We start from the raw sequence: 16018 nt of genomic DNA, 5'->3' as shown, positions 1-16018 counted from the left end.
TATCGCTAATTTACTGCAGCACAGTTTAACTGCTAGAAAGACAGGGAGACACATTTACATTATTCCCATAGTTCAGGAGGATCCCCGTTGAGGAAACACAATAAATTAAAAACAAAGAGATGTAATGGGTAGCATGCTGAGAAAAGGCTAAGCAGAATAATCTATATGATATTATCCCAGATTTCAGGAACAGAACCAGCAGTTTATCCCAATGTGTGCTGTGTTTTCCCTTCACTGTAATAGTAATAAGTATTATTAAGTGGCATTCTTTGAAAGAATTATAAACACTGTGCTAAAGAGGATTTGTGCATTTAAATACACAGACCAAAGCACACTGCAAGCAAAATGTAAGCTCTGTTAATACAGATTTTAACATGAAAAGGCATTTAAATTATCTATAAATATATGTACATACACACACTTCAAATTAAGGGTAAAAAAAATCTTTAGAAAGTTCACAGTGTATAAAATTACAGACAGAAAACACATTTCTTCACCTGTCACTGTGAGATGATTTTCCCTGAGATCTAGTTGTGAATTAACTGCATTCAAAGGAAATTTCCCATATACACCAAACACAGTCACAACTGGTCACTTCTATTTCTTTCTTTCACCAGCTATTTATCTTTTTGAACCATACTTAAAATTATAGACCAATTATTTCTTTACTATTGTTAAAAAAAAAAATGCATGCCAGTATTATACACTGTTGTTTAGGAATTAATTAATCTGTATTTTGGAGAAACCCCTACTTACAGGACATTCTCATTTGAAATGCATTAAAAAGGAAAACAAAAATCTCTAATTAATGTACAAGTCTAATCACCATTCTCCACATGGAAGAGTAATTTTTCACTGTTCATTTGCTCAGTGTAATCTCAAAACTGACATAACAGAAAAGCAATGGCCTATAAATCTGCTCTCATTTGTTTCTTCGATATTCATATTCCATTGAACTACAGCTGCTTGTTGCTGCAGTCTATTACAACATGCAAAACTGTTGATAAAAATATTATGAAAGGCAAGATGTGTTTCTTCATGGCTCTGTGTGCCATTTATTTGGAAAAAAAAGAACAACAAATGACTCGTGGATTGTCCCTTAGTTTGCTGCACGCTGGGCGATTAGTGATTAATTACCTTGCTGCAAATTGACATGGCACAAGGAAATTGACACAGCTCTGATTAATTAACTTTTTTATGCAAGACAGTTACTTACAAAACACTGCACACTGTAATTGAATCCCTTTACACAAGACTACTGCATTAAGTTTCCTGTCAAATCCAAATTAGCACCAAATTTCATGTAAATGTGGTGAAACTTTTTATACTGACGTACATGTAAATATTTCTAGAAAGTGGACAGACAACTGCTTTAACAAATTGTTTTCAAATATTTCAGCCTCAGACAAGGGAAGAATCAGATTTTTAGATTATTCCATACCAAACTATAATCAAATGCACACACACACACACACACACACACACACACACTAAACATAAACTAAATATTTCAATAAAAAAAACCCTACCATTTATTCCTATGTTAAGTAATAGGAAGACACTTAACTGCTCGAACAAAACTTTTCGTTTGGTCATCTTACAATTGCTTTCAGATTTAATTGATCTACTACTTCAATGACTTCCATACGTTGACTTCTTTGTAATTATTTTAAGTCTAGATGGAGCTATTCTTTTTGTTTCGTCTCTTCTCATGTACCAACAAACAATCCACTACTGGTTTCTCTGTATATTGCTACCGTGATATGCCATTAATTTATAACCTTCTGAGCCAAACCAGGATGCCCAAGCCTGGAAACTGCCTCCTCTTCCTTCCCAGGCTTTTCCCATGTCAGGGTGACTGGTCATTGGCACAGCAGCCCAGAGGGGTGTAGGATCTCCATCCTTGGAGATATTCACACACTGTTTGAGCGTGGTCCTGGAGAGCCTGCTACAGGCTTTGCTGCTGGAGCAGGAGGTGGACAATATGATCTCCAGGGTTCCTTCCAACCTCAGCCACTCAGATTTGGCCATTTAGTGATCAGAAATTCTCTCATACCTCACCCTTCTTTAACTGGATTGCATATGCAGCCACCTGACATCACCCTAAGACATCAAGAGGTTTCCAAGAACAAGAAGAAGAAGAAAATGGAGAACGTGAAGGGGTACAAAGGAATGGGTAAGATGATTGAGAACTCTTTTTGTAAAGCTATGTAATGACACAAAAAAAAAACAAAAAAACAAAGAAACAAACAAAAAAAACCTAAAAAACTATAACTGGTGGCAAAATGACTTATGATGTACTTAAAATCAAAATGAGGGTAATGAGAGTACTGCATAGCAGAAATTAGTTAGTGGTACAAGGAACAGTTGGCTTTTCACAAAGGAAGCAACAAAAAAGAAGGAAAAGCTCAGGAGGTAAAAAGAACCCAAAGAAAAAAAAGAACCACAAAGGAAAAGAAACAGTAGAGATCAGAGAAGACATGTTTGATCTTAAATTAAAGAACAATCTTCAAATATAGATGATCATAGTGATCAATATCTTGTCTGGTGTTCCCAGTCATTGGACAGCTATAGGTCTCTAGCAAATGGAAGAAACCCTCTGGCTCTAACAAAGCACCATTGCCAAGACAAAGGAAAAAAAGGCCATGGTTGTCAAAAGCTGGATGAAGAGTAGCACTGCTATAAAGAGATGACAGAATTTAGTAATTTGAATGTTTCTGAAAGTCAATTATATAATGACAAGATGACACAAGGATTCCTAAAACTCAACAGAATAATTAAACTGTAAAAAGAGCACTGTCAGATTGTATTGGGAACAATTTAGGCAGGAAGTAATAGAGGAAAAACCCAGCTGTTAACCTAATCCAAACCATAAAGGAAAAATTGTTAAAACAAAGAATTGCACCTGCAAATTCATACTGATACTAATAATGTTAATTCCTAAAAAACACTTGAAATTCAGGTTGAACTTTTCTGTACACAGAACAATCCAAGAGCCATGATTCTATAACAACCATCACAAAACAGAGTGACACTAAGGTGTGTCTTTATTTGAAAACAAATCTTAAACAGGCTAAGCTGAAAAGCACAAAAATAAGAGTTTGCTATCTGACAGACAGGATGATTTGAGATGTACAGTCAACACTGTGCTTCTGGTGCTAAAAATGAGTGACACAGCAGAGAGGTTATGGGATGCAGAACCAGGGAAGGAGGCACCCAGGATGTGCACAAAGGGGTCTGGTGTACAATTGCATCACAGAACATGATGCGAGGTAATACTGAATGCAATTCTCACAACGCAAATGCAATGTGCAGAGTAAATGTAATTACTATGTGCAATTCTCACTGTTTACTGCATTCTGAGAGGAGAAAGTCCAAACAGTCCTACTGCCCTGAATCACGGGCTGGTCACCAGTGCTGCCAGTGGCCAAGGGCTGTGCATGCACCAACAGCAGAACACCAAGGGAAGGCACCTGAGTTCCCAACTGTGCTTGGCCATGTACAATTTTTATTTTCTGAACTAAAGGACAGAGCTATTCTCCACAACTTACTATCTTTCCAGCTATCTCCCACTACCCACATGTAGGTAGGGCTGGGGAAAAGTGGGGAAAAAATGTCAGTGACACATATCAGGACCTGTCCTTCTTTCCAAAATTCCTAAGTCTGCTAGTTCAGACACACTCCTCCAGCACTAAATAGACCAGCAGAAGAAGGAGGGTAAACAGCAAGGCCCGTAAAAACACATTTCTGAGAGTGAAATGAAAGCTGTGTTTACAGATTTTGCACACCTGTATTTTAGTAGTGACTTACAAGTTACCATTTAAAATACGGATAGACAGGAGGTAAAATGATAATTACCTTGAAAATAGTTGCAGAAAGACAATCTGTACTGATACAGAACACTAAAAATGCTACAGGAGGAATTTCAGGCAACACTACCAAAAAGCCCAACCAAACAAACAGAAAAACACCAAAAGCAAACAAAAATCAAACAAAACCACAAAAAACCAAACTATTTCAAAGAGGTTGACTTTAGAGCTGAAAACAGAATGATACTTAAATCAAGAATATAATGCAATGCATATGAATACAGTTGTACTTAATTTTTATAATTCTGTACCATCTTTATCTTACATGAAAATCAAAGCAAGGCCAAACACAACAGGACTGAACAGAGTTTAGAAACCTTCTAAAGACATTTCAACATGGGATGACATCAACATTTCTCTACAATTCTATACACTGGGGAGGGAATTATGGAAAGCCATTCCCTTCCTACTTATCATTGTTGTCTTTATTTAAGCTTCCACTTGAACCCACTATATTTTACATACAAATGGGATGGGCAATTGGGACATTTTTTTCCTGATTACTATCAGGTGATTATCTTCATAAATGAAGGCAATTTATTCAGGAAGCACATCAAAAGATAGTTTGACCCCTAAATGTTCAGTAATAAGGTTTTTGTAGCCTGGAAATCTTCTATGAGATTGCGATTCTCAGACGTATGGACATTTTTCTCAGTCAGGAACTGCAGTCCTATAACCTTTAATTTGATTAATTAATGGCTCAATCACAGCCCCCTTTGCAGGGGTGCTCTAACTGTTTCCTACAAAGAAATTAGAAGCAGACAAAACCACCAAGGTGTGAAGGTGCGCACTGATACATATTATATCAGTGATTAAGTGACCTGCCATTCCAATTTAGCTTAACAGAAAACAGACCAATTAAAAATTTAGTTTGCAGAACCTTTCTACATTCAATTCAGAAATAAATAATTTGCGCCGACAAATTATTTATACCACACGAATACTCATTTTTTAAACTGTTCCTGACCCATATTCTAATTCAAAATGGCAAGCCTGCCAAACAGTTGAATGAAGAAAAACTACAACGATAAAATCAGAACAAATGAATCCTTGATGTCATTGCAATATATGTCCATTTGGATTGAATGAGGTCAGCCATGACTGATGCACAAAACCCAGAGAAGGAGACACCAAACGCCAGGAGCATCTACCCTTCAGCTGAATGGAGTGGCAGCAAGCTCCATCATCACACTATAATGTTCAGGCAATTACACGTGTGCAACAGATTAAGCCAGACAAAATCAACAGAACCAAGGTTTCCACTAATGATTTGGCTCAGAAGTGCGCTTTGAATCAACTTTTGAAAATTTCTATTCTCCCTGTGTAATTTTCTTGGTATTGAAAATATCCCAGAACATAATAGAAATGTCAAAGGTCTTCCTTCAATCCATTAGTAATGCCACAGGAGAATAAAACCTGGAATGTCTTCCCTGAAACAAGCAACATGAAAATAGTTTCATACGGCATTTTTTAGGTGGTTTACTAATATTCCTAAGCCAAGTAACCTATTTCTAAAGCAAGGACATACTGCATAGACAGGCTTGACTTACTTTTCATTTCTGTAGCATAATGAGTCCTCAATGACACTAAATCCTACAGTTGGATGTGCTCTTTATAAATATAAAATGTATATTTATGATTTTCCCCATTTATTCTATAAGCAAGATCCTGAACCATTCCCCATCTATGAACTAAAAAAAAAACACCCCCAGGAAAAAAAAAAATCTTTTTAAAACTAGGACATATATCTGCTCTATATGCTATAAGTGCTAATAGTTTTCAATAGAGAACAAAATTCCCACATCACATAATTAATACTTTATGCTTGTGCCATGGATTTTCCTTCTGTTCTAGCACATAATGAATGGAATAGTAGGAATATTGGAATAATTTGGGGACAGCTCTAATGTCTGCTCTGAAGGAATGAAGTGTGTTTCCCTGATCTGCTTTAAAGAATAACTTCAGCATTAAAAATATTTATTGTTCAAAAGTATTACAGGACCAAAGTTTTCCAGGGAATTTTCCAGAAGAACTGCCTTCCCACCTTTCAAAAACATCTCATCTTTGCCTTGTTGTTTCCTGGCTGTTCATAAGCTAAAATCCCAGGGCAACATAGTTTATTGTTTTAATATCTGTCTGACGCAAAGCAAAAGTATTCTCTGGTGAGTGCTTATCTGTCATATGTACTTCTGTGAAAGGAGTATCAAGATAAATAAGATGTTCCAGGGCATATCATGGGATTATGAGCTTGGCACTGACTGAATTCTGTTTAAAAATAGTTTAAACAATAAATTTAAAAAAAACCCCTACACTGATATTTTAAGGATATGAGATTGAAGAGCATTGAGCTTTAAATATTTTAATTATAAGGGGTTTATGCTATTTTAGTATGAATAGAAAATGAACATTCAAGTTCATAAATGGGACAAACAAGATGAGAAGAAATAATATTCATAATTTAAACAGTTAAAACAGTAAAATTCTATTTTAATGGTACAATGAACTGTGAACTTACTTAGTATTAATTAAACTCAAGGTAATGGCATTTTCTATATTGGAATGAATAACCAGTGATCTGGAAATTCATTTAGACCATTAGGTTAATTACAGAAACCGATGGAAGTTTTATCAGACAATTACAATTAAAGAACACGAACAATGTGGGACAGATTTATAAGCATTTGTACCACCTCAATCATTTTTGCTGACTTCCACCACCACTTCCAAAGTTGTAATCAATATATCAATTAAAAAATGGGCCATCAACTTCATTTGCCCTTGAGTATGATAAAATAAAACAAATTAATATCGGATTTTGCATTTTCATATTTTTCTTCTTTTAATTCTATCTCTTGATTGCAGTATGAAAGATTTATTTAGGAGCTGATAAGCAGGCTTACTGAAGATGAAACAACTCTAACATTTAGGAAATCTAAGCCAAAATTGACTTCAGTTTAAAATGTACTCATTTAAGTCAAGACAAAATTGTCTTTTATGGGTATGCTAAACATTTGGGAAATAGAGGTGTTCATCTGCACATCGTTCTGAACAAAGGCATGGAGAAACTTAAAATACTTTACCGTACGTGTAAGCTACACTTACAGCTAAGAGTGAACTATCCCTTCAATGTGTGCTCAGACACCCACTCAATAACTGGAGTATCTTAATGCTTACTCGGAGCTAAAATAAAGCCTAAAAGTTTCACAGATCAAAGTGCTGATCTAGAGAGTAAAATACATTTAGCTGTCTTTGAACTTCCCTCTAAATTTTAAATTTTAAATTCCATCTCTTTCCCGTTGCCCTCCGCTGGGCCTGGGCAGGCACAACTGGACATGCCTGAGGAGTGGGATGCACAGATTCCTCATCACACCAGCAAGGGCTGGGTGAGCCCAGGAGTGCTGGGAGCCAGTCCAGAGCACAAGCATTTCTACTGGGATTGCATCTCCTCTTCCATACCCTGCCACGAATGACAGGAACATCAGCAGGGGAGCAGAGTCAGGCACATGCTGGGAAGACAAGGGACAACAAACATGACTTGCAACAAGAGAGGTTTCCACTGGAAGGATCTTTGGTCGTTGGAACGGATGATCCCATAAAATTGCACCATCTCCACCTTAGAGGTGCATTGGTGCAACCTGGTCCTTCCAACCTGAATTACTTTACAATTCTACAACTTCATCTCTTCTTTCTTACCCATGCTTTGACTCTCATGAGCTTCTACTTCATTCACATTTTTTGGTACTTCTACATTATGGAAAAATGGTGGAAAATAGGCATAAAACAGTTTTTAAAAGTTCTTGCATAAATTCAGATTTGTATTGTTGCCTTTTTGAACCATACATACCCAGCTGTGTTACTGCCCTTGGCACAACAGTGATACAGACATTCATGGACAGAATTTTTTTTCTTCTTTTGAATCTTCCTTTTGTCCAGCAGGGTCTTAATATTCTCATAGATCCTACTCATGTGTGGCTTCAATTTGGAAAAGTCCCAAAACTATTCTTGACACATTTCTTCTTACCAGTAGATACAAATTTCTTCATGATTTTAAAATCCCCTGTGGAAGCAACTATTCTAAAGAAGTGAGGGTAAAAAGAGACTGCCAGTTATGTGCAGCCAAACTGTTTCATTTACTTTCAGTGAGATACCCTGGGCCAGTAGGAAGATGCCAGTGAGGGCTGACTCACTGGGATTTGGTGAACTCCAATCATTCCTGGCTGGATAGAAATCCTTTCAACACTTGTCTGCATCCTGCATTACGGCAATGATGAAGGATTTAACTGAAATCTGTATATCAGTTCTGCCCTGCAGATGCCAAAACTGAAAATCTCTTGTATCAGCTCTGCCCTGGAGATGCCAGTCCTGTGGCAATCTACAGCATCCAAGGTTTCCTGCCTGGATTTCCTGGCCACGGTTGTCACAGGACCTGTCCCACCCAGGGATAGGAACACATTGGCATGCTGAAACTCTGCTTTTTACATGAAAAATGTTCTGTTCCAACAATAGATGTGCAAATGAAAAACTGATACAGGTCCCATCTTCTCCTTCTGCATAAGAGAACAGATGAGGCATGAGAGACTATTGCTGCTGATTTGTTCCACTGCTTGCAGAAGAAACAGCTCATTTCTTTCTGTATTATGCGAAGGGCCAGAAGTGATGGAAGGAAGCAGGGCCATGTTTCCATCTCCTGACATATTCAGAGGTGTAACTAATCATTGTGCTGGGAAATGTATAGTGTGATACATGAAATATATCCTGGAGAAATAAAATACCAGAAGGGAAAGAGTAGCTCCAAGAATTGCAGTCTGCTTTCTGGAGAGCCAGCAGATAAAAGTGCTCAAGAGTCATCAGAGGCTACCAGTGGCCACTACAATTACAAACCAAGAAGTTCAGTGAGAAACCAAGCTAGCCAAATTAAGAAAAATACATCTTACAACCATATTCCAAGTCCTTCATGCCTTATAACTCAGGAGCAAAAGATGAACACTCAAGTTAGACAACACTTTGAAAAATGGAGACTATCCTCTCCCAAATAGTCTGAAAACTCCTAAATGCCATTAGCACTCTGTGAACTTCAAGTATCATAGATGGCTTTAGGAAAATCTCAGCAGACTCTTTCCCTTCTGTTAAAACAGTTACAAAATGAAAACCTCTTAATTCTTACACTGTAAGCAGCTGTAAAATATCACACAGTTAAAATATCAGCAGTAACAGAATAAACGATTAACAAATTATTCAAAAAGGAAGGCTGCAATATTGTTGTCTACATGGAATGATAATAGTACAAGTATTCATCTCCTAGACACTAATGTCGACTTATCAGTTAGAATTTCAATATTACAAATGTGCACAAAAATGGAATATAGAAGATCTTTAAACTAATAAAAGAAATGAGATCAAAGTCAACCTTCATATCTATTCACTTCTTGTGGGATTTCCTATAGAAATGAAGCTATTTTACATCTTTATTGAAAGTTTTGTAATAAGGAGAAATAAAAAACCTAATTACAATACTTAGTAATTGCAGTAATTTTGTGTTATTAGGAGCTGTGACCCTGTAGGGGAAACTGCATCTTGGCAAGAAGAAATTCTATACATAATAAAGGAAAAATCATTACTTGCTGACACACAGATTCAACAAAAGTGTAATAATTTCTACTGCAAGGGCTACCAGCAATGCCTGTTATGAAACCGTGTATTACACATTGCCCAGTGGGAGACAGGTAGGCAAAGCTTGTTTATTTATGTATTTGGCATAATTGAAAACAAACAGGTGTTTGTTAGGATATCATTATTCAAGGAGCACCACTGCAAAATAAGATTTTTCAACAGGACTGACTTGGGAGACGTAAGGGAAACAGTGAACTCCAGAGCTCAGCTTGCTCACAGTGTCTCTGGGGAATCAATATTAGTGGAAATATCATCTGATGGAAACAGCAATGCCAGCAATAAAATTCATGGGATACAGCTCAGTGAGACAATAGGAGCAACAGGATAAACTTATGAAAAGCTTTCAAAGATGAACAATTTTCAGAAATTTTTTTTACAAACGCTGCCCCCCTCTTCTCTAAAAGAAGCTCCCTAATAATGAGTTGAATTAAATGTTTGGATAATTTTCTAAAAAAATCAAGCGTCAGTCAAAAAGGCAGAGTGCACAAAACATGTGCACTAATTTAAACTGTTGGTTAATTTAAACTGTTAATTTAAACTGTTAATTTAAACTGTTAGTAGTTCATATCCCTGTGCTACTACAAGAAGTAAAATAAACCCACTGCTAGGGAAAGGTGGCAGATTATAATACATTCTTGGAGCACCTGGAAGCAAATGCAGACTTAACTGCCAATTTAATTTGCAACTTAAAACACTTTATTTGGTTAGTTCTCTATGCATTTCTAGACTCCTCATTTAAAGGGGATCCCATATGAATCCTGGACAAGCAGCAGCTCTAGGAATGCCATCGATAATGTCTGACATAAGAGAATTACATGACTGTAGAGATGATCACTATGGAACTCTTTTGTCCTAATTTCTGGCTTTAATTAAAAAAAAAATAGTAGTCTAGATAAGCTCTAAGAGAGTAGAATTGCATTCTGGATTGAATACAATCTTCATATCAGAGCATATCTGATAATGCTGTTAAATCAGACCATGCGTTTTCTTGACAGAGGACTACAATGAACACAGAGCCAGGGCTGCTGTGAGCAGCAGTTAGTGCTTTTGCATTCAGCTCCAGGTTTCTAATCCCACTAGAGGCCAGAATAAGCATCAGTGGTACCACCAATCCAATCTAAAACACTCAGAAGAGATTTCTGCTCAGAATTTCAGAGGACACGTCTCTACTCCCAAGTTTTATATGGGAAAATGGCTGATGGCAGCATCCATCATAGCAGCTTCTCTCTGCTCTTTTTAGTAGGGCAGCTTTTTATAGATCAAAATTGCCCCTTTCATAAGGTTGTTCCTTTGGTTAAAAAAAAAAAAAAAAAAAAAAGACTTCATATCTAATTGTTTCCTGACCCAATCAAATGGTGGCATGGTAACAGACATTTTGTGTATTAAATCACAGTCGTGAGCAGGACAGAAGAAGAAACACAACAACTTCTACATGAAATGCAGAGCACACAACAGTACTAGATTCCAAAATCTGTCACTGTTTTTGTAGAACTTTTGACCATTTCTGTACAACATCGCAATACAGGCAATTATTTTTATATTTTTCTTTTTTTAAAAAATAAAATATACTTTGAGAATAAAGATGCAACTTAAAACACTGAATTATCTGTTGACATTACTTACATATGTTTATAAACACATTTACCTTAACAAGAGCTGTTGGGAAAGTTGACATTTTTAGGGGGCTTAATTCACATTAATGTGCTTTTGTCACAAAAACAGAACAAGAAACGAGCCATAACACTAGCTTACTTGTGGATGTGTATACTAGTGAACTGGGGGCACTGTACACGGGAGATCCCTCCTGGTTTGCCTGGCACAGCAGCACCCTGCCTACAAGAAAGAGAGAGAGAGTGGTATCTGGTTGTGGAACACTTCAACTAAACCTCAGTTTTCATCTCAAAACAGAAATCAAGTCACAACCGAAGCGCTGCCCTGAACCAGAGGCTCCTTTTGTGCTCTGGCTTCAAAGCAGAAAGAGCCCACATCAGCACAGTTTGACATTGGCAAAAGCAGAACACAGACATGCCCCCAGACGCCAAGGCCGCCGCTGTCCGGCGGGGACGCGAGCCCCGCTGCTCTCTCTCCCTCTCGCCCTGCTTCTCCCAAAACTGCTGCCCGAGGGAGCACCCACCCACCCTGCCCACCCTGCTCCTGCCTCCTCAGCCCCCTGGCCCTGGCTGCAGTGAGGCTCCTGGAGGAGCAGGAAGCTCATGGGCAGCGCTCCCAGCACAGACATCAGGCCGCGTACGACCTGGGTTACATCGCTCCCGTTGGCACTGCGTGATCACTGACACACCTGAATTCAGTCGTTTTTGCTCAGAGGAATGCACAAATATATTTATGCTAATATCTTTCTTTATTACAGTAAATAAGCGGGGCTCAGGATTAACAACAAAACTGGACAAAATATTTTTTTTTTTTTCCCAAGGGATGAAAGTAAAAGCAATAACCAAATCCATTTAAACCAACACATTTGCAATACTCATTTTGAAGAACTGACACAAGTTTAAGGTTATTTCCTTTTTTTCTTTTAAATGAACTTAAATAAAACATGTCAGGTTTTCTTGAAAATGTATTTTAGCAGTCTTAGCTGAATACAGATTGAACATTGATCAGATGTTGAAATAACTGTACTTTCAAACTAGGAAAGAAACTTCATCACTTCTGGAATAGAGTCCACCAGGAAAAGTGAGTTATGAGACATCTGGTTTTGCAGATATATGTGCATATATCTGTATAAACACACACAGGATTTTATACACACATGCACTGACATGCCTCAAGCTGTCAGGATTTGTGAATCACACAACTCAAACCCATCAAATCTTTATGGGGATTTGTGAAACTTTAGATGCTGTGCATTGGCATGCAATGGAACTGCACTGAGTTGAGTCCAATGGCTTTGGAAGGACAGGATTAAGTACAAATGGCAGGCACGTTTTCCACAGTGTTACAGGAGCAAGTCTCAACTTCCATTCACCATGCCAGAATTCTCTCAAAATATATTTTTTTAAAAATGTCTGCCATTAACCAGTTCTTTGATTGTTGCTTGCAGCTGCCACTTGAAAGAGAAATAGTGGAAATATTGAAGAGTAATAAAATAATTCTTGTAACTGATGCAATTTAACTAAGACTGACTACTGGAAATCTCATTAATTGCCATGCTTGTAACCTTACCAGAAAATAGCACACCCTTAACTAACAGGATTTAGAGATGCTTGCTTTTTTCCAGCCATCCACGAGTAATATAAACGATAAAACACAAAACAAGCTCATTTCCCCCCTTACTTTAAGACAACACATCATTGACTGTATTGATATCTCTCTCAGCCTTCAGCCCTTGTGTGGAAGCTGGCAAATGAACATGCAGCCATTGAGATCCTAATTACAAGCAGGATTTTCAGGTTAAATATAAAATAAATAAACAAACAAATAAGCCTTAGCCACACACTTGTTTGACCCCAGGAATGTGTACACTGGAATATGGATGAATTTAACACCACAGATACTTCAAAACCTGAGCTACTGCAGAAGCCTGCAAATGAAAGTGAGCTGAAGACCCAGAGGCATTCATCCAGCTGAGAGAAACGTATTAGGAAAATCAGTGATTTTCATTAGGTTTTAAGAATAATATAACTATAATGACTTCAAGTATGTCTAGAAAACAGAGCAAAATATTTTTAGAAGTCAAAGGCTACAGTTTATTTACATTATTTACCATAAATCCTAGACAGCACTTGGCTTCCTCCATGCTCCATAGGTATTTTCCTACTCTTTTTAGCTAAGACTCTTATGTTTTCTGATTTCATCTCATACAAATCCAATTCTTCCTACTCTAGTCGTCTAATTTCTAATTAACGTACTTCAAAACAGATGCTTTCTTCATCTCTGCTACTAGAGTGTATTTAATTTCTTGCACAGAGACTTCTAATTATATTTTGACAATCTGCCTTTGAATTTGTACATAATATTAACACTGATAACTAAAACATTATTATTAGATTTTTTTTAGAAAAATATATGGAACTTTTTAATCTACTTTAGTAAGAAAAGATTATTTCTTCTGCACCTAATTTTGGTATTAAAAGAAATTACAATTCATACAACTGAGGAAAGACTGAATTATTTACTGTAAGATCGAGGATAAACCTCAGAACACAGAAACAATCTATAAATTCCCTAATGGGAACCCCTCCAGAACACTAAATTCTACTGCGATTGAATAAATGATTGGGGTGGGGTTTTTTTTTATGGAAGAGGATTTGAATATAAAGTTTTGAGGGAACAGTGGCCGAGGGGACACAGAGGGGAACAGCCTGGGGCAGGGGCACTGCAGAGACCCAGCCTCACCCCTGGAATGCTGCCTGGCAGCACGGACAAAACCAGACGTCCTGAGATCAAAGATTATTCTCACTCATCCTTCTCTTCCTCCACTGTTTTCTCCTCCAGCCCATGATTAAGAACGCACTGTTTGATGAGGTCCTTTGCTGAAGCACCACAGTTATTTTGAGAAATAATTGCTCTAAAAGTATTCAGGACTGCAAAAAAGGGGGATGTGAAGCCATTAATAGTTTTAGAATACTAAAAACTGAGTTCCCAGCGGTTTCAACATCTCTGACTAAATGCATTTCCCCTCATTTTTTCATACTTTCATAAATAAGATTTTTGGGTAGAGTTATTTATGTGATGCAGATAAACTAATCTACAGAAATACCAACGTACTCGTGGTGCTGCACAGAGTATTCACTGCCTTGTGTAAAAAAATATAGCTAAGAAGCCACTGTATTTCTCAAATGTTTAAAGAGCCAAGGATCAACACGTGAACTCACCCACTAAACTATAAAGGATTTTTAAACCCCTTCTCTTAAAAATAGCTTTTAACTGGAGTCACTGTTGCCAGCACTACAGGCAGCTTAGAAGTAAACATCTTCAATTAGTTGAAAAGAATGTACACAATTAGCTGGAATGTCTGATGGTATTGTTTGAGGGAGTATAAATTGAAATAACATTTTTTGCAGAAAAAAATACCCATAAGCCATTAGCTAAAATCATGCTGTTGGTGTAAAATTAACAGCAGTGCAAGGCCTTGATTATGGGCCCAGCTGTCTCCTGCCACAGGAAGCAGATGAAATTTGTAGAAAGCTTTCCTGGCAATGGTTTAAAGTCTATCCACCATGACAAAGAACCTGAGCCAGCAATGCACCACCTCACCGTGCACAAGACATGAGTACCTTGGCTCATGAACCAGAAGTTTCCAATTCACAGTGCTGGTATTTACTCTCCAAAACTTTGGTGGGAATTACAGAAAAAAAAAGAAGAGGACAGACGTTGCTTATTGGGGGTTTGCCCTGGGACACAACAAAGTGAGACACGGGGGGTGGAAATGTTCTTCTCACTCCAGGAATCCTAAGGAAGCACAGCTTCACAGACAGCTCTCTGAAGAACTGGGGAGTGACAGTGGTGCTGAGTTCTCACAGCTCTCAGCTGCTGCCTTCACAATGGGGGGAAGCACAGAAGCATTTTCAGCGGCAGGAATTAACCAACTCAATGTCCCGGGCTGGGCTGCATGGGTTTTACTGCACATGGGGCTAAAATGAGCATTTGTAATACAGGAACTAAGTAACTTAACTACACACAAGGAGATTTAGTGATGATTCCATTACTCTAATCCATTGTACTCTCAGCTTTCCAGGTGAATCAGCTGCTCTTTACACATATTTTTCCTATTGAATTACCAAAAGGAGCTTCTTACTGCCTCTCACAACTAAGTACCAGTTCATCCATTCTTTAATACTATTTACAAACAAAGAAATCCAAAAAAAGCCCCAGGAAAACATGATTAAAAATGAAGCTATTGGGAGTCTCATTTTGCCTACATTAGTCTAAACTGTTATTTTAAGAGCCTAATCTAAATTTAAATCTAAACAAAACCCCCATTCTTCACTGAATTCAGTGATTAATTTTTTATTCTCTTTTTCTCCCTGTCCACCTGGATGGCAGACAGTTCTCCCTGAGTTAGTCCTGATCATTCTGATCACTCTTTTCCTTTGTGCCTTTTGCAACAGCTATTGTTCCTAAACACTTTGTTGTTCAATGCATGAAGAAAACTGTAAAGCTGCATCTGTCACGAACCAATCAGGAGATTTGCAAGTGTATCAAGGATCCTCATAAGCACTCCATGCCCACTCTTGGTTTGCTGCTCTAAAAGTGTAATTCAATATTGGCATTTTCAGACAGAAATAGCACTATTTTTATTCTGGGCTGAAATATTGTTCTGTGATGGATTATTTTGTAACGTCTCACAGAAATGGATCAGAAACACCTAATAAAAGGCTCCTGTTGTGCAGTAATAGTGTATGTTAGCTTCTATTGTCCCTTCTGACTAGGGAATTTAAAGAGAGCCTCTACAGCCTCTCTCTTGAATACGTAATAGTAGTTAAGTGCTCTCTCAGCCCTTCAATATCAATAGTCAAGCT

The 16018-nt window shown here is 37.6% G+C and overlaps 1 protein-coding gene across 10 annotated transcripts in view; it reads right to left on the bottom strand.

The window, feature by feature from the left end:
* RBFOX1 (RNA binding fox-1 homolog 1) overlaps positions 1–16018 on the bottom strand; it is a 1143703-nt gene that overhangs the window by 50837 nt on the left and 1076848 nt on the right. For 7 of the 10 annotated variants that reach the window (XM_062503892.1, XM_062503893.1, XM_062503897.1 and 4 more), the window contains one exon: positions 11292–11372. The exons of the other annotated variants lie outside the window; for them this stretch is intronic. In XM_062503892.1, coding sequence (XP_062359876.1) covers positions 11292–11372 — 81 coding nt within the window. The remainder of the gene's footprint in view (positions 1–11291; positions 11373–16018) is intronic. 10 annotated transcript variants of the gene reach the window in all.

Source organism: Cinclus cinclus, chromosome 16, assembly GCF_963662255.1.
Source record: "Cinclus cinclus chromosome 16, bCinCin1.1, whole genome shotgun sequence".
Taxonomy (NCBI): domain Eukaryota; kingdom Metazoa; phylum Chordata; class Aves; order Passeriformes; family Cinclidae; genus Cinclus; species Cinclus cinclus.
The sequence above is the reverse complement of the archived record's forward strand: the minus strand, read 5'-3'. Positions and strand labels throughout refer to the sequence as shown.